The sequence below is a fragment of the Sceloporus undulatus genome, chromosome 2, assembly GCF_019175285.1.
Source record: "Sceloporus undulatus isolate JIND9_A2432 ecotype Alabama chromosome 2, SceUnd_v1.1, whole genome shotgun sequence".
NCBI lineage: Eukaryota > Metazoa > Chordata > Lepidosauria > Squamata > Phrynosomatidae > Sceloporus > Sceloporus undulatus.
In genome coordinates, this window is record NC_056523.1 from 91017121 (window position 1) to 91041424 (window position 24304).

A 24304-nucleotide genomic window follows, 5' to 3' on the forward strand; every position below is an offset into this window, starting at 1 on the left:
TCCCAGCATATCCCTGAGAATACCCCCAGAACCACAGAATTTCTCTAGGCAATTTAAACCAAGGTGAAGTAATCAAGGGGCATCCCCAGAAGATAGCAACACTAATTCAGATCAGGATGCAAAGTGTATCAGTCGTATTTGTACTGCAAACCATTCATAGGAATGTTGGTTAAAATAAATTGCATAGACCAAACAGAGGTAAGAGAAGGAGGGAGGAGAAAGTGTAGCTATGCTGTCCAACATTTCCCACGGTGCTCAAATGGTATAGTCAAAATTTCTACAAACATTTTAGAAACCACTTCACGCAAACTGACAGCTGCGTGGGATTACACCCACAGTTTTATTTGTACCAGTACATTATCACAAGTAAAGTTATGGCATAGGCTCTCTGTTTTTTCCCTGGCAGTTGCATTTTGTTTCCAAGAGATTGCTGCCACCTGGTGGAAAGGACGCCTTTGTTAAGAGTTCACACAACTGTTCAGCCATTGAGATCACACTTCTAAAAAAAATTCTTTTCATAACCTGCTGCTTCTGAATATGTTCAAAACTGTATTCATTGTTCAAATTCCACCCAAATAAAAGCTGCAAATGCCATAAGTGGAATGAAAATAAACTAATGTGTAATTTCTGCAATGTTTACTTCGCTAAAAAAGAAACCCGTTCATTATTTTGTTATTGATAATTACTTATTGTTATTTGCCAACAAGCTGGCTTAAATTTATGCCAACCCTGCTCAGGTTGTTAACTCAATGCTGTAGCTTCCTCCACTGAATCGATTCAGCTGTCTTCCTCTTTTTCTACTTCCTCCTATTCTACCAAGCATTACCGTCTTTCCCATGAGTCACGTCAGTTCATAATAAGGCCAAATACGATTGCCTGTGTTTTATGGCCTCTAGGGGGAGTTAAATTTTGTCTCAGTTAACTATTGCCTAAACATTGTCTAACTGAACTCATAGTTTAACTTACTCAGTTACTTAGCTACTTACTTAAACACTTGTTTTACTTTACTACTACCTAAAGGTGCCAGATCAGGCCTGGTTAGTACTTGGAAGGGAGACAACAAAATAACACCAGTTGAGGTAGGCTGTATTTTAGAGGATGCCAATGGCAAGCCAACTCTTCAGTATTCCTTGGCCAATAAAATCCTTGGAAATTCATAGTGTGACCATAAAGTTAATAGGTGACTTGAAGGCACATACCTTCCTATGACATAAATGCTGGATGATGCTTATACCCTGACATCATCATTGGCTTTAGAAGGTCATGTGAAAATTGGAGTTCCCACAAAGCATGCTGGAGTTGGAAAGTTCACTCTTCCTATACATCCAGTAATAGACCAAAAAATAGGTCCACTATGAAAGAAACAAGTTTGTTCCTCTAATTTGGATTATGGTCCACAATGTGCTGGGGAACTTTGTGCATCACTGAAAAGTTAACTCATGCCATGGATAGGAGTTTTTAATACAACAATTTGGGGTTTCATTAGAACATAATGAACTCTGAGCCAAAAGTACATGAACTCTTTTTGGCAATGCAATCTTCAGCTGAAAGTGTCATTACTTGTCAAAGCCCTTGTTCAAAGCCACAGAGGACTTTTAGTGTAATGTTAACATACTCTAAAACAGGGTTGGGAAACCATGGTTGATCTGGGGGCATATTTCTGCCCTTGGGATCATGCAGACTGGCATAAGCGAGAACAAAATGGTAGAGGTGGAAATCAACTTCTGACTTTGAAAAATGAGTATTTTTTCACTGCAGAGTAGAGATGACACACACATAGATTTTCTCACCCTTCAATATGAAGATGACTAGAAATTGGGGCAGCAGGTCTCTGTGTCTGTTTTTAAGGTCTTCCTAACCTGGGGGGGGGGCAGTCTCCTAAGAGTGAAGGGATCTAATCTGAGCAGGACAAAACATGGCCTTATGCAAGATTTTTAAAACAAAACAAAACAAAAAAACATGTGCTTGCAAAAGGGCAGAAGTGAAGTGTCCTTTGGGTACTGATAATAGCTCTTAAGTGGTCTGAACAATGCAGACAATGGGTTTCATACACAGGACAAAGTCAATCAAATATAAATATTTATTGTTTTTGAAATTTAGATATGTTTGCCAGTCTTTCTGGCTGGTGGTGCAGCACAATACCTAACCATGGGGCATGGCCCATTCTAAGCCAGTTTAGTAGAGTCTCCATTCAGTGGAGGTAGACAAGACAGTTAAGCACTGCTCTCAATTAATGCAACTATTTTGTTGTCAGCAGAGGGAGGAATGAGGGAGTTACCAGTCTTGCAGTATAAAATGAAGCTTGGCTTTTCCAAGATGAACAGAGTCCTGGTCCCAACCCTAATTTGACCATTATGAATTCTTTAGACTCTGGCAACTGACAACTTTCCTGTCTTATGTATCAAAGATTAATATTCATATGAGCATAATGGGTAACATTATGTCTGCTTGACAGTTTAGAAGACTAGGGGACAAAATAAGTTTCTCTGTTTTACTCATGGTAGTGCTTTCATCCGTTTTTATTGGTTTCTTTGCCTGCTCCTAATAAAGTGATAAAGCCAGGGGTTCCTTGCCATATAGGACACTATAGCTTCATCTGTTAAAAATGTTTTTTTAAAAAAGGGAATTCCATCTGTAACTGTTGTCTCATTGAACTGTACTCTTAAAATATCATACCAAACAAAATTATATAACAATTATTTATATAATACAAAGTAACAATCAGTAAAGGATGCTAATTCTCCCCCAATTTTCTCCCAAATCTGGAGGACCTGAAGGCTGCAAAAACAGCCTTAAGGATCACATGCTGTCCTGGCATTGCAATTTACCCATCCGATTGAAAAAGATGCACTGACTTGCTGAGCCCTTGAAAATTAAAGTGTAAGGTTATGATTATTTGTTTCAAATTTAGTATCCAAAAGGTGGCAGGTGGGGGTATCTCAGAGAGAGAGAGAGAGAGAGAGAAAGAGAGAGAGAGAGAGAGAGAGACAGAGAGACAGACAAACCACGCCAATGTCTAAAAACAGATAACCCCATTTTATTAGCAGTTAGTTCAACAGGACCTTACATTAGTGACACAGTTTTCTGAACCCAAAATGAGTTCAAATACAATTAAAAATATGGGAGAAAGACTCTTAAAAGTATTCCTTCCCCTTTCCTCCCTCCCTCTAAGAAGATACCTTTCACCCAATGGGAAACCATATAGAATCTCATGCAAAAATAAAAATGAACACCCCCTCCCCCAAGGCTCCTCCTTTCATTTAGGAAAAACATTGTAATGAAACACAATTTGTCCTTCTTAAAGTTTGCTCAGCTAGGGAAAGTGATGCCTTGTGACAATTTCTGACCAACTGAACAAGTGTAAGAGGCAAATTTCTCTTCACCCAGTGCAAGCTAAATCATACCAGCATTTGAGAAAAGATCAAATTAATACTTTCAAACAGTAAGCTTGCAGAACTTTAATTTGTTCTGTTTTATTATGCATTTGTCTCTTTGGCAATGTGATGCCATACATATGTAGAATGCTCTTTTCAGGAGCTAGCATTAAGCTTCACAATTTTTATTTATTACTTATTTTATTTATTAAAACTTCTACATCATTATTTAAAAAAGATAGAGACAGTGGTGTACATGGGAATGAACAATGCCCTCTGCAGTTCATCTGCTAAAGTGATTTCTAGAGTTCTCTCCTAAGGGCCTTCACTGGCATCCTTCAAACAGACAAATGGTGCTAGGATTTCCATTTACACATCATTTAAACCTGTGTGATAACCATCATGACACTGGGCAGGGAACCCACAGAGAAGATGGGGTCAGGAATGGGACTGGAATATTAAGGAGTCTCCAGCTCAAGTACTGTATAAATTACATTCCACTGGTAAAGCAAAGTATATTATATTATGTAGAAACCATTCACTAACCCCATCTCTTGCTCTAAACTGAAGACACAGGTGATGAACTGAATTATAAACTTTATTTCAGAGAATCAAAGCTGTAGCAAAGTTAGTACAGCAGTATGTCTGGGAGGGCAGTGAAGCCCAGATGCCATCTTCTCCAAGAAAAGGTTTCTTAAATAGAAACACATCAGAATGTGGCAAATAAATATGGACCTTCCCACACTCTCTGTTCTAGCAGATTTACAATACCTTTGCTGTCCAGATTGCAAGTAAGTCAGTGGAGTGCTTCTCAGCACTGCATTTGAACAATTAAGAATTATTTGTTTCTACTTCTTTTGCATCTGTCAATCAGGATAACAATTAATTTGGAAGGTCCAGTGCCTTCTTTCACATTGTGAAAAGTTAAAAAATCTTCATATTCTAGCTTTCTCACTTGCCCCACTAGGGCTTGGAGTCATGTTGGCAGTAGTTACTCACATGCATCTATCTCCTGCCTGCTTACATATTTAAGATATAGCAAAAAGTACCAGAGTATAATCTGGTATGCTCCTTCTACCAAAATGGAAAAGTGGTTTGTCTGGACTATGTGCCTGGAGAGAAAATGTCTTTTCACTGCCAGCATATTTTCAAAGTCTCTTGGTGTAGAAGGCCACAGGTGAAACACTGTATTAATTTTTAAAAAGAGGCATTATCACAACAGCATTATCACCAATTCAGATTTTTAAATGCTTCTATTCTGCTTGCACCTCTCCTATTGATACTACGGTTGAAAAAACAATGAGGAAAAAACAGTTAAAGGCCATCTGCACTTTCTGGGCTAATCCACAAGATGGCAGTCAGGCACAGTGTCAGGGGAAGACAGTATCTGTCTGGCAACCATTAGATTGTAGCTAGTATGAAAGATACTTTATGGGAGCAACGGGGAAAGAGATTTCCATCTGGATCCAGCCAGTTCAGCTTATTGTTTTCAGCAATGGCCAGCTAGATTCTCTTGGGTAGCTCTTAAGCAAGGGCACAAAGGTAATCTGGTGAGATAACCATCAGTAAACCCCTTCTCCTCATTCCATTTTCTATGCTTAACATTTGAGTGCCTGATCTACCAAGTCCCTTCCACTGGCTTTACTTTCAAGGCTTTTGCTGTTGATGTTACCAGACCTATTTGAGCTTAGATCCCAAAGAACTATACTCTGTAATGTGAATCCCACCTCTGATATGCAAAGCACTCCTCCAACACAACCTAGGCTTAAGCCATAAATAAGAATGATTAAGTGACAAAAACATTTGTTGTTCTTGTTAACATGTCAATTTATCCCCCAAAGAGAGAAAAAACTCACTCATACTCATTCTTTTATCTGAATGACATTACCATCCACAGCCTGCTTGTAAATATTATATATGCACAGGCACTTCACAAACTACTGCTGCTGTCTTAACAGACCTTCCCAGTTACAGCTCCAGTTAGAAATACTGGAAGAGATGACTAGGCTAAGCTGGTGGGGAAAAACTCAACCTTTAAAATTCTTCTCATACAAGGACATTATGTCAGCAGATCAACTAATCAATTCTCATTCAATGATGAAGGGTTGAAAAACAAAAACCTAATACCTGAAACACAAACTCCAGCTTCTGCCCCCCCCCACACATACACACAAAAGAAAGCTCAAGAAGGAAGTTACTAAAATACTGTTGTTATGATGCTTCAGAGGTTCACTATTCTTAAGTAATCTTTTTGGCAGGCATTAATCCAAGGCTGACACAACCTTCTAGAATACCATTTTGCTGTTCTGAGCTGGTAGGTCATATGTATTAGAAGTAGCTAGGATACCAAACCACCCTTGTCTTCAATCACAGGAACTCCCTCACATTAAAAATGCAGATAGACAAGGACATGTCAGGTTAACCCTCTGGAGCAAGCTCTTTTGCACCAAGCATTTTGTCAGGTGTGTGTGTATTCCTACCCGTGTTCCTCCCCCACCCAACCAAGTACAACCCCCAAAATAAGAAGATGGAAATAAATAATCCATCTGGAATAATCTAAATATTGCCAGCACCAGTCTTTAATACAAGTCACCTTGTATTAAAACAAAAGTAAACAAACAAAACATCTCTTTTTGCTAAGAACTGTGTACTCCATTAATACCATCTCAGTCCAGTCTGGGTTTGAGTCCAAATTGCATAATCAGGTCCGTGCTTGTAGCAGGGCCTCCATCTGGTTCAAAGTTCATATTACTCATCTTGTTCTTCTCCTAACTCTTACGGTGCAAGAACTATTACTAATCAGCTCCTGTGGTAAGTCCTTCAATCCCTTTTTCCTAACTCCACCATGTGAGCAGTAGGAGATTTCTTACTGTAATACTACATCAGGTGTTGGGATTGAAGTGTGGAGAAAAGAGCAAATCCTTCATGGATTCTCTTCACCAAGAAGTGGCATTATAGACTAGGAGACAGCCTCAATTCTAGCAGTAAAGCATGGCTCCTGGGCAAAGTGGAAGAGGTCTGTGTAATGCTGGTTTGGCCTCTAGGCAATAGCAAGCGCTCAGCTCCAGTAGGTTTCAGGTGGCTGATTTCTTCCAAGCTACAATGTTAACTTCACAGGCCCATTTTTCCTTTTGCTGCCGGATGACCTTGAGTGGGTATTGCTCAAAATGCTTCTTCCCTGGTTGCATATCCCACACTGTAGCACAACATTTTGGCTTGGTGTACACTTCTGAGATCCTCACCATGGACTCATTCTACTATTGCTCAATACAGAACAGATACAAAGTGGTTATCTAGTGTTCTGGAGTTCCTCCCGCAACCACGTTGGCAGTGTCTGGCCCATTTTATACAGTAGCTTGGATAGCTCTATGTTGTGGTCCCTGTAATAGTCCCTCAAGAATGCTCGTGACTGTAATAGGAAGAAAAAGAGAAAGGGTAGTGAAATGCTACTGATACAACTGTATAATGCAAGAAACATCCTACATCAGAGGGGATCACGTGTATGAAAAATGGCCAAGCAGCAGCCTCCAACACAGAAACTTTGGAAAAGGGGACGGTGTGTTAATGCTCAAGCTGGCCATTCAAGAGTGCTAGATTTCTCCAGCTTCACCTACCAGCCCATCTTAAAGCACATGAGAACTAGGCCAAAATTGCAAGTTCCAAGAAAGGCACCTATCTGGAGGCCCACTCTTCCTCCACGTTCCTTGCAAAGTTTCATAATACTAAGCAAAATACTATGCAATGTTCCTTTTCCTACCAGGAACATGGGACTGAACTACATCTCCTATAGCACTAAGCAAGAAAATGCCAGTGACTTGGGGATGATGTGATTTGCAGTCAACCCCATAATCCTGGGCAGAAAAATTGCACCCAACTGTCCAAACATTGCAAAAATCTGTGTATGTGTTTGAGCATTCAAAGAAGTGTGCAGTGACAAGAGTCCCACCAAGTCCTTGTCTAAGAAGCTGCCACCATCAATTGGGTTAACCCCAAACAAAGCTTTGTGGACAAGGACTGGCTGACTGAGTCTGGGCTGCTGAAATGAAACTGGGCCAGGTGGTCTGCACCTTACCTGCTCAGATTCTGCTTGTGGAATATCTAGCAAGATTTTCCACTTTGGTACGCGTTCATTTGATTTCTCATAATATCCCCTTTTCAAGGGCCATTTCATGCATTATGTTGAGAAAGGAAAAGTAATCTGTATCCGTCCAGAGATTGATTATTAATCCCACCATCCCTTACCACTGGCCAGGCTGGCAGCAGACAATGGGAAACGGAATTCAACAATCAATGGAAGGACTTAGGATTCTCTGGCCCTGATGGAGAGGTAAGCTTAGGCTTGCTAAAAGGTGCACTCAACAGGAACCAGCAACTGACTACAATTCCCTGTAATATGAGCCATTGGCCTGTTACAGACTGCCAAAATAAAGCTGCTTCGGGTCTCTTTGGAGGTATGCTGTTTAAATGATGCATGCACCCTAAGAATCCGGAAGCTGCACCAAAGCTGCACTCCAGTGCTTCGGAATGGAGTGTGGCTTTGGCGCGACCTCCGGACTCTTAGGACCCATTCATCATTTAAATAGCATACCTCCAAAGAGACCCGAAGCAGCTTTATTTTGGCAGTCTGTAACAGGCCATTTTTTCTGAGGCATGGTACAACTTTAAATACTGCTTTATGTGAAGCAGCCCTAAAATCACGTGGAACAATTACAGTTTTTCTGTCAGAAGGTAGAAGAGTGAAGGCAACACTTTCTGTTGTTTCAAAACCAGGCAAGCATTCCAGCATTGAATCTATTCTCATTTACCGCCATGGGAGCTATGTTTGGGTGGTAGAGACCCATACTACTGCAGCAAGCCTCATAACAAAGGAATTGCATAGGCATCATGTACTTCTTCCCACTCCAGCTGCCAATCTGGAAATGGCTCATGAGCATGACCAGTTATATCTGTCTCTCTTTTGCTTATGATGTTAAGATGGGAAGAATCCATCTGACTGGCTCAGCCTATATCCTTCACAATCAGATGTTTCTGGCAATGGCACAAAGTCTTTCCAGGGTGAAGCATTTGTTTCCTTTTTTTACAGAAAAGCATTTAAGAACAATTCTATATTGCTTTTCATTTGTTAAAATCTCAAAACGGCTTCAATAAAAAGAGATCCAAAAAAAAAAAAAAAAGCTAAAACTAGTAACATTAAAAAAGTAAAATCAGTGAAACTCAGCAACTAAATAAAAATCAGGGTAACAGAAAATCTTACCAAACAAGAAAATGTCTCGGTAAACAGGTCTTTACTCACACTGGGAGAAAGCCTGATATCAATGGGAGATCTTTCACGATGATCCTTGGAGGTTCTGCACAATTCAGATGAGCCAGTTCAGCAGTTGCATCATCAATTACCCCGACAAGTCCAAAAGGTCATGAGAAGGAAGAGTTCTAGTCTTATGACTGCAAGGTGTAAAATACTTACATCTAAATCCATCTCTGGGTATTTCCGTCCTTTGCTTTTGCCCAAGCACTTGGTTTTCCCTCCCTCCAGTAGTTGGCACCAAAATCCTTTTTTGGGATCAAACCTACAAAAACAACAAGCCATAAGGAAGCATGAGCAAACACTGATACCCAACTGTCCTTGCCCTTTTGCTCTGGAACTTGGAATAAGTAGTAGTTTTTATAACTACACCTTTTACATTGGGTAACATCAGTGGAGATCAACCTGCAATATCTGTCCTGCTTTTCTAGAGAAGGATTCTGTGAATCTAGTTCATTAATTTTCACTCTAGTATTTTTGTTTCAAGCTGATCCACTGAGAAAGGTTATCAAAAATGGCAGTTGAAACTAGGGAGGGGAGAGGGACAGATTACCATGCTTCTTACTAAACTCTGGCAGTATCACAGATTGATTGAATGGTTGATAAATTAATTGACTGATTGGTTTAGGAAACACTAGATGCAGGATCTGTCACACTACTTCTTGTGCTTAATTTGGGAGCTTATTCATCCTGTCTCAAAAATGTGACACACATGCACATTTACAATTAGCTTTTACAAAAATATTAAATTCTGAGTGTGTGCTCTTTTTAAAGTTTAAGTCCCTAAAACCCTTTGATCTACAAGGATCATTTATAGTCTTCCCTCCAAAGAAGCTATTTGTTAAAGAGGTACTGAGAAATAGATGAAATGATTAATTACTACATTTATTGGAATGAAAATTGTAAAATTTATAGTAAGCCATGAATGCTTACTATACTTATAAGTGCAATTGGTTCGGAGGATGGAAGTCCAATTATTTTTATTTATCCATCAGCCATGCGTTGCTTTACATCCATCAAGCCTACAACTCTAGATGTGAGAACAGTTCTGAGGATTCTGAAGAGCCCAACTACATTGTTGCATGCAAACACTTCAAAAAATAGCTCAACGCACCCCTCTCGTTTAAAAAAAAAAAAAAGAGAGAGAGAGAGAGAGAGAGAGAGAGAGAGAGACTATGAAAATGGGGAAGTGTTTATAAGACAGGATCTTAACCTTGTTTCCATTCACTGCTTCGTCACTCTAAATAATCTCATGCACACCCTCAAGAGCTTTGGAAGACTTCAGACCCACGTATCCAGATGCACATGGCTGAAGTATGTTGGAAGGAGGAGAGAGGGGCTTGGGAATGTACTTCAGAAGAGGTGAATGACAAATGCCCCTCTTCTGTTCTTACAGTTCCGACACCAAACTGCCTCCCCTTAAATGGCTTCTCAAGGGATGGGTGAGGCTGTCAAGCCACTAATCAATCTGTGTATATATGCACTGTGTGTACTTTGAACAAAACATATGGGAAGAAAACCGACATGCAGAGGGACTCACAGCCACAGATAGCCAGACATCCATGTTGCACAGGAAGTGCTTAATAAAATGTATGCACTTGCTACTGAAACTAGAATGAACTTGTTTTTCTCTTATCCTTAACCATTTCAGGCTACCTAATAATAATAATAATAATTAAAAAAAACCTGTTTATTTATATACCGCTTTTCCTCGAGATCAAAGCGGTTCACATCAGGTAAAACTATGATAAACGTCATAATACAGTATAAAAACAGTTAAAACATTCAATTATAATCATAAATATTCAATAAAATTATCTAAAATAAGAAATTAAATGGTCAAAATTATAGGCTATCAAGTATCTTAATCTAATTGGGGAATATTTCTCTAAAAAGAGTCGGGAGGGTATGCTTGCTGGAAGAGATAGGTTGTAAAAGCCTTTTTAAAGGCTTCCAATGTACCACTAGAACGGATCTCTTCTGGGAGAGCGTTCCAAAGAGTAGGCGCTGTCGCTGTGTAAGCTCTTTGGTGGGTTGTTGCTAGTCTCATCTTAGGATGTTCAAGTAGGAGTTTCCCCGTTGTTCTAAGGGTATGGGGCGGATTATATAGGGAGAGGCATTCCCTCAGGTAACTCGGGCCCAAGCCATGTAGGGCTTTAAAGGTAATAACCAACACTTTGTATTGGGACCAGAAGTGAATTGGACAGGCAATTAATCAAAGCTCTGCAATAGTCTTTACACTTATAAAAGAGAATGTGATCTACAGTTCTCCTAAGCTAAAGTTCTCAATTCCTTAGTGGCAAGAGAGAAAAATCTATGCAGCGAGTCAAACAGACTGCAGGATGTATTTTCACAGACTGAATTGGCTCAAAGGGAACAGATGGGAAGGACTTACGCTAAAGTTTTGTGGTAATCTATGATGTTTGTCACTCCAAGGAATTTCTGGACTGTTTCCATCACTTTAGCTGGTTCTGTGCGTAGCAGTTTGCCATCCAAAACAAGAATCTGAAAGGGGGAGAAGAAAAAGAGAGAGTAAAAGCAGAAAAGAAAGAAATGTCCTATAAATTTATCTCCTTAGGTTCAACTCTGGTTCAAAGAACAATCAAATCCTGCCACAAATACAGAGCTTTTGGGACAACAGAGGTGGCTTGTCTACTCTTCTCAGCATTGGTAAAGGACTAAAGCAGGAACAATTAATGACCCAGCCTCTCCTCACTTCACTGGAGCTGAACAGAAGCAACACATCAGGGCTTTGCATGTTTAGTTCCATTTTTATTTTATTCAGTCCCAAGTGCACAGGACCGTGTAGGGGGGGAAAAAGAGCCACACAGTCAGTAACTACTTTAAATTCATGAACAAATCCTACTCCTAAATGCCACAGTCAACCATTTTATGGCAAACTGGGAACAATGGCTGAGATCATATAGCTCCAGTGACATAAATACACTACTAGAGGAGACAGAAGTACCAGCGGTGATTAAAAAGGAGGTGACAGCAGGGGCACCAAGGAAAGGCAGTGGTACAAACAGGAGAAGGCTGCCAGCTGAGAGCTGCCTGTTTGCCAAATCCGTGGCTTCCAGGCAATGGTGTCCACAGAACCAAGGCAGCATGAGAGCATGTGGTCACTGTCCAAGCCAGACTTCCCATACTGCCTTGGCTCCACAAACACTTACTCCCACCTGGAAGTGATGCATTAGAGAAACAGGCAACTCACAGCTGGCAGCCTTCTCTTCCTGCTACCACTGCCACCTCCTCTCTGTAAGTGCAGACAGAGCAAGAGACTGTTGGACAAGTGGTGTGCCATTACAGGATCCTGGCCTATATGTCCCAGCTAGTTATTTTTGTAACCCACTTATATTCCTGAGATATCTCAATGACATTTTCTTAATTTGGATCCAAGGGGAAGAACTGAGTCCTTCAGTTCTTTCTAACCTGCTATCAATCATCACCTTCTCTACTACTACTGTTACTTCAGACTACTTCAGGGAACTAGAGAAGGAAGGAGGCGTTATTAAATTATTATTAAGTTATATTTTGCCCTGTATCTACAGCTCTCAGGGCAGCATACAGAGCAGCACAGCCTGTCTGAATCTTCTAGATAGCTTAATTTGGCAGTAACCCCCCTCCTTTTTAAATGCCCGTGATCAACACCATTTCCTGAGTTTACTCAGTTAGTTGACACAGTGGCAAACCATAAAGAGCCAGTGATGTCCCACTTAGAGGAGGTAGGTTGAGCTTTGTGAATGCACAGATGACCACTTGAAGAACAGTTAAGAATAAACAATCTGATTTTCTTCACTGTGGTCTCTGTGCTTTACACACATGAGAACAGATTAGCAAGCTTAACAGAAGATGACATGCCAGAAAAGCACAGCAAAGAGTAAACTGGTGGAAAGCTAAGTTTAGAGATTCTCTGGTTGATTCTGCCATTGAGGCAGGTAACAAACTGAGGAAATAGTGCCAATCACAGGTACTTAAAAGAGGTGGGGGGTGGGTTACCACTCAAACTAAGCTATCTAGAAGGTTTTAACAGGCTGCTCTGCACAAGTGTAGATCCCGCATGTGTGATACTGAGAGACTATAATAAAAAAACCTTCCTTCCCCTTTAAAGGTTAGCAATCTTGATGTGAGCTAGAGTCATGTGTGTTATCCAATTCACATGGCTCCTTACTTTTACAGACCTGGTCAGGATAGCACAGGATCCACAGCCACTCAGAAGTGGCATCAGCCAAGAATCCAGTAAAAATACAAATCAGTCTTAACAGCCATGAAGACTCCCTCATATAAAACTGAAGCAATATCGGCTATATCAAACATCCCCACTTGTAAAAGCTAGCCTTCCCCCCTCTGCTTTTTCAGAAGAACAGAGAACTTGATAGTCATTACCTACCTGGTTGGCATGGAAATTATTCAACCAACGTTCAATGTGAGTAGCATAGCAGCCTGGTACAAGGCAGCGGTTCTGTAATGTCCGGAGCTTCTGAGAAGCCTCAGGCCCAGCTGTAATCACCTCATGAAAGGTGTACTTCAGAGCAACTGGGTCATCATGAGCTCGCTGGTGCTATGAGAGAGACAACACTTTAGAGCATTTTACAGAAGAGAAAAACTAACACAGAGGTAGTAGCCTAAGGACTATTTTTCAGTGACATGACTTCCTAATGTGCTAGTCACTCACCTAAATCAACACAGGGAAAAGGCAGGATATAAATTCAAAACTTAAGTACTTATGGAGCCTGTCCAAAATGTCCAGCCCTATTAACCAGTCAAGGCTGGATTATCAATGATACAAAAGGAGAACAGGCTTTGAAGAGGTTCCTTTTTAGACAAGAGGCCCCAATCCCCAAATTTCCCAATCTAGCATAGCCAATGTCCAAAGTGACTGAGGGTTTCTGGGAGCTGTAATCTAAAAAATTAACATTTCCAAGCATTTCGAGAGGAAGAAACTGCTCAGGAGCTCTGAATGTTAGGGGGATAAGTGAGTACAATTAAAAGCAGCTGAAATTGGGCAAAGGATTGTCAGACTGAAAACTGGAGACGGTTTTTGTACCTTTAATAGCTGTGTATTAGAGGGAATTTGCACTCCTTCCTCTCCTCTATCCCATGCTCAATTAACTGAATGCAAAATACTCTTGCACTGTGAATTCTGTTTGCAGTAGGCCAGGGACAAAAAGGGAAAGTGGAAGGAAAAGAAAGAAACCAGGACATTTAAAAAGCAGCTGAAATTGGGGAAAGAAAATTAATCGGGATTGTCCCTGCCCAACTGGGACAGTTGGTGAGAAACAGTTGTTGCTAGGATTGCCAGACTTAAAACTTGAGAACACCTATTCATTTATTGATTGCTAGAAGAGAGAATTTCAGCAGGTGCTGCATGTCAAGTAACCAGGTAATGACTAACAGCTGTTGAAACTCACTCTTCTACACAATCATTAAAAGTAGAAGAGTTTTCTTCTCTCCAATTTTCACTCTGGTAAGCCTATGTGGGGTTTTCTAAACACTGAAGAGGTATTCTTAAATCTTTGGAAAAGCACACATATACATGCATTGCTTGGAGTAGCTTCGGGTTCTTCACAAATAGGTTTATAACCTAACAGGGTATTGCACAGTTACACAAACATTTTAGGAAGAATTAGAATGGTTATTACATGTACAAAGTGACAGGGATTTTTTAACATATTTTTTAACATTTAACGTGCATGGTTGTACGATTCTGTGTGAAGAGTCTTCAGCACCACTGAAGGCTTTGTTTTAAAAGTTTGCCATGTTAAAAAAAACTTCTCTGTCACTTTGTACATGTAATAACCATTCTAATTATGCAAGCTTAATTGTTTTAAATGTTTAAAATCAGAGAGATGGTCTTATAAACTACACTGGCAGAAAGGGGGATGGGAGAAATGTTTTTTATTTTGTTTTATATTAAAAAAGGAATGTGATCAACATAACAGTTCTTATTACTTAAGTGACAATACCCAGTTACCTGGGAGTACGCCCCACTACTTGATGGGGTATGTCTTCCAGTATGTACAAGACTGTAATTAAGCATTCATTTCAGTAGTTGAAATAAATGATAGGGAGCATGTGCATTTTTATTATGACTATTCAAAGTGCTATCACGGACAACCAGAGGTAGTCTCTGTGTCCACTGTTTATTTTTAAAAACTCAAATCTCATACCATTCATTTTAACACAACGTATTAAAAAGAGCACAGCAAGGAACAGCAACATCAATTTCTGTTCAGAATTTGATGCATCACTTATTTTTTTCCACTAGGTTGCCAAAGAAAAAAGATATAGAGTACAGCTCTCATTCCATTGTTCAATGCCCTAACAAAAACTCATCGTGCCCATCTCGGATTCGCCCCTTTTCACTCGCTGCCCCTCACTCCTGGAACCTTCTTCCCCCACAAACAAGAGCCATCTCTTCTTTAACCAGCTTCAAAACGGAGCTGAAGACCATCCTGTTCAGAGAAGCGTTCCCAGGCATTGCATAATTGTCACTTGCTTTTTGTTACTCTTTTGTTGTCTGTTTTATTGAATCATTTCCTGTATTGCTATGTATTTTATATGTATTATCCTACTAGAGAGGCCCCTTCCCCACCACCTTTCCCTTCTCCTTTTGTGTCGTGTCTTTTTAGATTGTAAGCCTGAGGGCAGGGAACCGTCCAATTAAAAATATTGTATGTACAGCGCTGTGTAAATTTACAGCACTTTATAAATAAAGGTTAATAATAATAAGAGGTACCAACTCCACCACCACTACCAAACCAACTTACCTGGTACCATGAGTATGCCCGATCTGCTGGATTAATGAGGATGGTGATTATTTTAGCTTTGGAAAGGAGTGCGGCTGCCCTCCTGGGTGCTACTTCTGAGTCAAAGTAATTGGCACTCTTCTCAAAATAGAAGTCAGAAGTGGTATTGGAAGGGATAGGGAAAAACTCCATATACCTTGAAGAAATGGCAGTGGCAGAAAGAGAAAGATAACGCTGGATGAAGGCAACTGAGAAACTGTTTCAGTTCCATTACTAATGCTTACTTGTGTAGATACACACCAGTTTGTAATGAACCCAAGGACTCAAAGATACCAAAGGCCCCTTATTTCAGAAACATTCCAAATGGATCCAGGGTTTGTCAGCCATACTGATTTACAGAAGTATGATGCTATAACCATCACTTTAAAACATTATAGTTCGCTCCCACAGAATCTTGGGATTCATAGTTTTGTGAGGAATTCAGAATTTCCTGTGGATAAGTGCTACTGGTCTGTTGTAGAATATTTCAAGTACCTCACTAAACTATGCATCTGCTGTAGGATGGAGCCATGGCAGTGAAAGCAGCATGAAACTGATATCACTGTGAAGTGTTGACAGACAACCAAAGTCATCATGCCAAAGTAACATGTACTTGCTAAGATGATCCCATTTCAGAACGTCAGCTTCATGCTGCTTATACATAGAGGATTATTGTACAACTGAAAGAGAACTGAAAGAGAAGGATTATGGTGCTGCTATTTATTGCAGAGAAGACTGTATCTCAATCAAATGCACCTTTAATAATGAAAATCATGGTTTGGGAAGGAAGATCAGATGATCACCATCCTTTCAGTGAAACAAAACACACAGTACAACATTAGACTGGAGTGGATGAAAAGTTCTTGAACATCCTTGAACACTGTGGCCTCCATGCCCCCTAGAACGCTACCAATGAACCCCAACACTGAGGAAAATATCTGGAGAGAAAAAAATTGGATTTTCCATTCCTGATTCCTTCCAAGAGTGACAGATTTGGACGGAGGTGGGTGGGGTGGGGAGCAAAGAACAAGTCTAACTCCACTAATGCCAAACAATCAAGACGAGAAGTCAGCATCCAGACACGACATTTTTGATTCATTTGGGGGAACTGGGTGTAGCTCATGTGGGGGAACTAGGTGTAGCTTCAGTAGGTCAAAATTCGATCTGAGCTCTGTCACCCCAAAGATATTTTGGAGGGAGGGTGTAACACACCTTAGACACAACAGACTTTTGTTTTCACTTGTACAACTCAGTAAAATAAAACATGCTTAAAAGGCAGCTTCATGGAAACTTGCTCTAAGCATTAGAAACAGGAAAAGAAACATGTATAACCAGTTCTGTAGTTATTTGATGTTACTTGGAATGCTCGGAATACAAAGCAATACAAGTAGCACTATTAATTTTAGCACATAGTTGCAATCACCATAAAAATATAAATGCAAGTTTCTTTTGTGCTTGCTAGCCATTCTGTTAGGTTACTCTTTAAGTCCCACATTCAGCCCCTAGTGCAAACTGAAACCTACCAGTCAATGCCTTTATGGTAATTATGCCCATTGAAGAACTGAATCTCTTCAAAGGTCTCTGAGCTGGGATAGTTACTGCTCAGGTCAGGGTGCATTCCCAGGAACAGGTAGAGGGCTGTCGTGCCTTCAAATGAAAATGAAAAAAGAACAGTAATGAAAAGTGATGCTCCTTTCTCACCTGCCAAGTTTCTTCCAGAAGTTTGTATTCCAGCTTCAGTACCTTTCTTGGATCTGAAAAGGCTAGAAAGTTTTAAACTGTCAATCATCAAGATGGATGCTACAACTTACCTAGGTGCTGTTCTTGTGCCCCATTTACGCCATAACTACCCTTCTGGATCTTGTTCCCTGCTTGCCAACAGCATATGGCTGTAATTTACAGGTGGTCTCTTTGACAGCTAACATCCCAGAGGTAGGAAAAAATACTTCAACTTCTTACTTCTAGGTCATTTATATTACTACTACTACTACTTATACTACTACTACTATTTTTATTTTTAGAGGCTTTACACAGCACTTTACAAAGCAAAATAATTCAACAACCAGTTGTTGCTGCACATTTCAGCTCATGTCCACAAGGTTAAACCCAAGTATGCACTGGTCATTGACAGGAAACTAGCCAATAGCCCAGAGAGAAAGACAAGCAGTCATGATTAATGGGAAAAGCCAGTTATCCTGGGCATAGGGATATCTTTCACAATAAGCTCAAGATGTGACAATAACTTCAGGGATATCTGGGTGCAAGCACACAGATCAATGGACTGAATAAGCTGACCTGTCTTCTGAGGACCAATGATTAGCAGCTTGGGAAACCGGTCACAGGTCTTCTCTTTGGACCAAATGTCCTTGTGCCGTTTGTCCTCACAGGGATCCTGAAAAGCAAGAATGTGTTGGGGATCAAATACAACATGACTGAGAAAAGGAGGACTTTCATGCAGTGTATGAGGGGGGTGGACTGCACCAGGTGACATCCTAAGAGGGGGTGACTCTGCTGTTCCTCAAACATCTGCCTTTTGACAGAAACAGGCTGTGGCACCCCCTCCCCGTGTCCCATCTAAAGGCTGAACAGATGGTGTGAGTTGAGTCAGGCTCAGTGGGGGGAGAAAGAAGAGGACCTGAGGTTTTTTAAATTAAAATTTCAAATTTCAAAAAATTAATTTTGATTTTTAAAAAAATAATATTTTTTTTAAATTCTGTAAAAACATTATAATTTACAAAATTTTCACTTTAAGTACACAGAACTATATATATGTAAATACATTTAGGCTGTGTGTATCACATTGTAATTTAAAAGTATGATTTTAATTGTGCTAATTGTTTATGTAACAACTATTTCCATTACATTACACACCTATTAAAAGGTAAAGGTAGTCCTCTGACTTCAATGTCTATTGCCAATACATATATTACCAATACATGGGAATTAGAATTTGAGTAATATTAGTACAAACATTCGTAAGGATTCTCTATGGTGTGGAAGAGGAAGAGGTCAATGGGGTGGACTGAGGGGTGACACCATGTGTTACACCACTGCTTTTATGCCACAAACAAAGAAACGGTTCTTACTGAAGAAGATCCTTGAAAGCCAGCAAGATGGTTATATGCTTTTCAGCTAACAGGAAATACTGTTACAATACTTCCTAACTTGTACCCCACAGTTAACATTTCATTGGTTTCCTTATTTTAGAATTACAAGAAAAACATTCTTCAAACAGGGGCACACTGCCCTGCTTTCCCCAGGAAATGAGGAATAAGTCCTGTGAAAAATAGGAGATCCATACAATCTTGGTTTACATGCTCCCATGGCTGCCTCTATGGGCAGATTTGGCATGCAACCAATATTGGTGTGGGCTGAGACAAAGGACAAAAGAAAGGAGGGGAACAAGGACACAATTTTAATACTGCTGCATTTTAATATTGCTGCACTACTGCTGTCAAGTTTTCACCCTTGCGTGGGCTACAGAGTTCTACATAACATACAACTACTGGGTCTGGTTTCAAAAGAATCAAAAAGACAATGGAAATTTACTTGATATCTCTGATTGTCCGGACCCAAAGTAGGCAATAAATACACATACTTGCCAAAGAGGGTCTTTCTCCTCTGAAAATATCTGGAAATACTTCTGTGCTAGTTGCACAGGTGGCAGTGTCTGCAACTTCAAGTTAGTCCAGGAGTTGAGGAAGCGGACGAGGTGTTTAAAGGTGTACAAACCAAGACGGTCATTCCCATAATTGGAGAGGTGAGTCATGAAGATACTGATCTGGAGACCAGGGGAGTTCAGGGAGAGATGGAGAGGATGACAGGAAAAAGGGCAATCAGTATGGTTAATTCACTCAGCACTGCAATTCAAGAAAGCCTTGAGTTCAAATAGTAAACATTGATTCATATGCTCTAGACCTGGATTGCCCTTCCAGGTACTGCCCTGCAACTCCCAGCAGCCCTAGCCAACATACTCTACTCTGAACAATAATGCAATTCAATAAGTTCTGGAGGGCGGCACTTGCTCTATTGTGAACTATGACGCTGCATCCCTTTGCACAGGGGTCAACACAGGGAAGACAAAATGGGGCTGGCAAAACTATATCACAATCCATGCATGGTCTTGTATTAAGGTCTACTACCATTTTTCAGTTGTTAGCAAAACACCCAGAGGAAATGTACAAATATGATCTTAACAGAGAAAGGCCAGGCTGTTTGTATCCTGGAGCTGATAATCAGGGGTAAAAATATTGTCAAGTATAGAAGATCAATTTTTAGCTATCATGTGGCACAATCATTTTAAAAAATGTGTTTCTCACCACCATATTCCTATCATTTTTAAAACAGCAGCAATACCCATTTTTAAATACATGTAAATTTGTCATCACCACATCTTATGACAAAACACCTTTCTCAACTATATGATACATGGACAAAATGTCTAATTTCGTGTATTCTGAATTCACAGCCAACAAAAATGAATTCAAGGGATAATCCTATCTTTTAACTTTTATTTGCTTCAGGGGAAAAAAAGTCCTAATGCTAAAACACCCCCTTACAACATCCATACTATCTAATAAGTCTTTATGGTTTAATTCATTACCCAAACTATATTTTACTACCATCAAAAAGGAAATAAGGGCAGAATCATCGTGCTAGAGGCAAATCCATTGATTTGCAGAGTACCTTAGCAATTGCAGTAAAAGTTTCTTTTTCCCCAAATTAAAAACGACTAATTTTTTAAAACAGTTTTTGCATCTCTGGTCATTCTGATCTAGAAAGAAAGTTATTAGGTCTTCACTGGGCCTACCACAAACATGTAACACCATTGTTAAGCAATCTACACTAGCTGCCAATTTGCTACATGCCAGATTTAAGATTTTGATGATGACTTATAAAGTTGCAAACAGTTTGGGATCACTAAACCTACGAAATGACCTATACTCATTTGCGCCTGCCCAACACCATATTCATCTTCAGAGATCCCCTTGGTTATGCCTTGCCTTGGAAACTTCCATCTGGCAATGACTAGATGATCTCAAATATGTATCCTCCTCCCCCCTCCCAAATATAAGACATATACTGACACTGCTACAATTTGTAATGCCAGTTGTTCTTAATCACTATGGCCTAACTCCAAGTGCTAATAATTAGACTATACCTATTGAATCCATTGCTGGATGCAATGTCAACATAGTCCTAATTCTGAGGAAAAGTTGGAGTATGAATTAAGTATAAAAGGCAGAGTATAAATAACAACAACAATACGATCTACTCTTGTTGGAACAGCCAACCTATGTTGGGAGAGTTTGGCATTTTTGTATATTGACTTTGTAAATTTTATTCACTGCATGGAAAGTGTTTTAAATAAAGACTGGCAGTATAAATATAGCAGAAACAAACATTACAATGCCATCAGTTCAGGCAAAGACACACAACAATGCTCTCCACAAGTAGGGTGACCTGACCTGATGCATAAGCCTATCTCCTAGCTCAGGACAATATAAAAGGGGGGGGGGGAGGGTGAAATACAGCTGAACAATTCTAAAGGAAGCAAGAACCAATGAGGAAGAAAGCTTAGAAATCTGGAGAGGAAATGGAAGTGTTTGTCTATTCTGGATTGGTTGTATGGAAAAAATACCCACTGAGACAGTGTGCCTGACTACTTCTTGGTGTCAATCACATGGCCTTCCTAGAATCCAAAGAGGCAAAGTTCATTCACACACAAGTTCATTTCTAAAGCTAGGGTGCTCAATCATTTTGTACTCAATGACCCTGGATTTCTACATAAAGACCTGCTTGAGCAATCTTACACAACAGTGATGTCGCATACAGCACTCCATTAGATGTCTCCCAAGCATTCTTAAATTACAGCAGACTGATAACATTCAAGACCAGGATTTTGTCCATAGTTACTCAGCAAGCATAGCAAGCTAGTACTGTAATCCCAATTTAACCAAGATGTTATGGCTCACTGTTTCAGTGTAATACACCTGTAAAGCTTTTCTAGCTTCTGATCAATTTCAAATGAAGTTGTTGTTGTTGTTGTTGTGTGCCTCCAAGTCAATTTTACTTATGGTGACCCTAAGGAAAACTTATTGTAGGGTTTTCTTGGCAAGTTTCTTCAGAGGGGGTTTACCATTGCCAGCCTCTGAGGTGAGAGAATGTGACTTGCTCAGGTTCACCCAATGGGTTTTTATGCTTGAGCAGGGACTCAATACGGGCATATTTTCCCCTTGACTGTGGTTTGGTTACCATATACACTCGACTATAAGTCGACTTCATGTATAAGTCGAGGGTAGGTTTTGGGGCCAAAACTATGGATTTTGATATGACCCATGGATAAGTTGAGGACAAAACTTAGGGGCATGTAACAAAGGATCTAAAGGATGAAACCAAAGAAAACAATGCCAAAGAACCTCCAAAATTTCAGCAGACATAACTGTTTGTGCTCACACTAAAGGGAGAATGGATGAGAGAACAGAGTGTGGTCAATGCTTCCAGGACAGATTATACCCTTGCTTTTTACCAGAGGATGATTCCCTTTTTTTCTATAAGAGTTAAAGTACAATATTTACACTGATTCGCAGATAAGTCAATCCAGGTTTATTGGGTCAATTTTTGACTAAAATTTCTAAAGTTATAACACTATGCAGTCTCAGTAGTTAGTGAGCTAATCCTTAGGCTGTTTTAATCTAACCTGCACCTCAAACACATACTGGTATCCTAAAGACTGTAAATCAGTAAGCGTCATCACAGTGATCTTATTGTATGTATGTATGGCATTCTTCCACCCCCTCCCCCTTTTTTTGTCTGAATATTGAACTGTTCCAAGATTCCATGTAAAAAATAAACAACAATGGAGAGATTCTATATTGGGATGGACAACTATCCCAGGTCCATAGACTATGTACAAACTCCACAGGACTTGGGAGGGATACATCTCCTTCCACACATGCAGCTTTTTGGTGAAATTTATTGTTTTAATACGTTTTTGTGACAAAAATGTCCTCCTGCATATCTTTCGGGCAGGTATTTTTGCAAGAGGCAAATTCACCACATTCTGAGGTGCCCCTAATCTCATCTAGGGCAAGCAGGAGCTTTTTTTTCCAGTCAGGAGATAATTGAGTTATTAGGGAAAAGCCCCTCCCTGGCCTAAAATAAGTCAGATGTCCCTCAAAACAGCCTGGAAAAGCCTAACATGACCCATAGATGGTATGTAGGGGCCTCTTCTCCAACAGCGATGACAATAACAACAAACCCACCAAAAAGTGTTTTTATTACAAAAGGTTGGGGTACATGGACAATCTGGGGCCACATGTGACCTGCAGTTCCTGTTGTGCCCACCCTTTTGTTCTACATGCCGCCAGGTTCTCTTCCATTTCTTCTTGAAGTAACACTCACAGGGTTAAGTAGCACAGTCAGAAACAGTTCGCCTCCATTAATGATCTTATCCAGTTCATTGGAACCACCAGGATATTCATTATAGAATATGGTATGAGTGAACAAGCCACATGTTTGTCGTGGGAGAACCTGACAAGAAAGAATGACAAATTTTTACAAGATTTTACAACGAGAATGAACTCCAGTCACAAAGTCTGAGAAGGTGGTTCAATGTCTTCTCCATTTCTTAGAGAATCATGGAAGACTGCCCAGTACTATCTTCCTTCCAATACTATCTTCTTTTAAATGATAGATCCTCTATAGCTGTTTTACATAGTACCGAGTGATTAAAAAAATAGTACAAAAATAAACCTGTTCTTATTTGGGTTTGCATCATACTTTTTAAACCACCCTGCATCATTACAGCAAATCTTATACCAACATGTTTCTTCTAGAAGAGCATATAGACCAGAACATCCCATCCAATGCCTCCGTGAAGGCAATAGGTTTGCATAACATCTTTCTAAGAGATTTTAGAAAACCTACCACAGCAAGAAAAGCTAATTCTCCCAGGCGTTTGGAAACTGGTATTTACGAGTTTCATTTTGAATGTTGGTGCAAACCAGCTTTTCATTGGATTTTTAAAAAAAATATTGATATATCTGGGATTTATTTTAACACAAGTTGTATTATAATCATACTGTAAAATAAACACTGTGCTGCCTAGTGACCTGTAAAGATAACTTATTCATAGATTCCATCAACCATCTAATCTAAGAAACAGGACTAGGAAGACTGTTTCCTGTTTGTCATAATGTTCTCTATTTGTGCCCAGTTTCCATGAGCTTTCACATTATACAAACACTTCCCAAATTCCCCTATTTGCTCTACTTCTGTTTTTGGGCAGTAGAGCTATATCAGCGGTGATAAGAACTGTGAATCTTTCATGCCCTTGATCTGTGGGAAGCTACCAAGCAGCCTAATCGAGGTCCATCTACACCAATTTGTTCCATCAGTTTCATACCAATTTAATGTCATGGCTCCATCACAATTCTGAGATGTGTAGCTCAGGGGACTGAACTATCTCTCTTTAAGAAGGAATTCCAAACATTCACCAAACTGCAAATCCCAGGAGTCTTTAGGATAGAGCCATAATTATTAAAGTGGTAGAAAACTGAAAAAACTAGGTCATAATAATACATCCAAAGAAACCTTTCCCTTACTCACACCAAATGTTGCAGTCAAGATTGGAAAACTAAGGTGATAACCATAGGTTATTCACTGGCTTGTGCCTTCCAGTTGTGTTGGCTGTTTTGGATAGATTATGGGAGCTGGAGTCGAACACATGTGAAAGGGACAAGGTGGGGGAAGGCCAATGCATGGCCAAAGAAAAGATAATATTTCCATAGCTTATTTGCTTGTTTATTTGATGTATATCCCACCTTTCTTTTAGGGTT

General features: G+C 39.9%; 1 protein-coding gene across 3 annotated transcripts in view; it reads right to left on the reverse strand.

Annotated features, from left to right (window-relative positions):
* Nucleotides 1–3017: 3017 nt before the first annotated feature.
* NDST1 (N-deacetylase and N-sulfotransferase 1) overlaps nt 3018–24304 on the reverse strand; it is a 43171-nt gene continuing 21884 nt past the window's right edge. For 2 of the 3 annotated variants that reach the window (XM_042451083.1, XM_042451081.1), the window contains 9 exons: nt 22869–22997; nt 19063–19245; nt 17760–17856; nt 16988–17111; nt 15447–15621; nt 13067–13237; nt 11072–11181; nt 8839–8941; nt 3018–6783 (listed from right to left, as the gene is read on the reverse strand). In XM_042451083.1, coding sequence (XP_042307017.1) covers nt 6664–6783; nt 8839–8941; nt 11072–11181; nt 13067–13237; nt 15447–15621; nt 16988–17111; nt 17760–17856; nt 19063–19245; nt 22869–22997 — 1212 coding nt within the window. In that variant the 3' untranslated portion in view covers nt 3018–6663. The remainder of the gene's footprint in view (nt 6784–8838; nt 8942–11071; nt 11182–13066; nt 13238–15446; nt 15622–16987; nt 17112–17759; nt 17857–19062; nt 19246–22868; nt 22998–24304) is intronic. The other variant, XM_042451082.1, reaches the window with a different exon arrangement.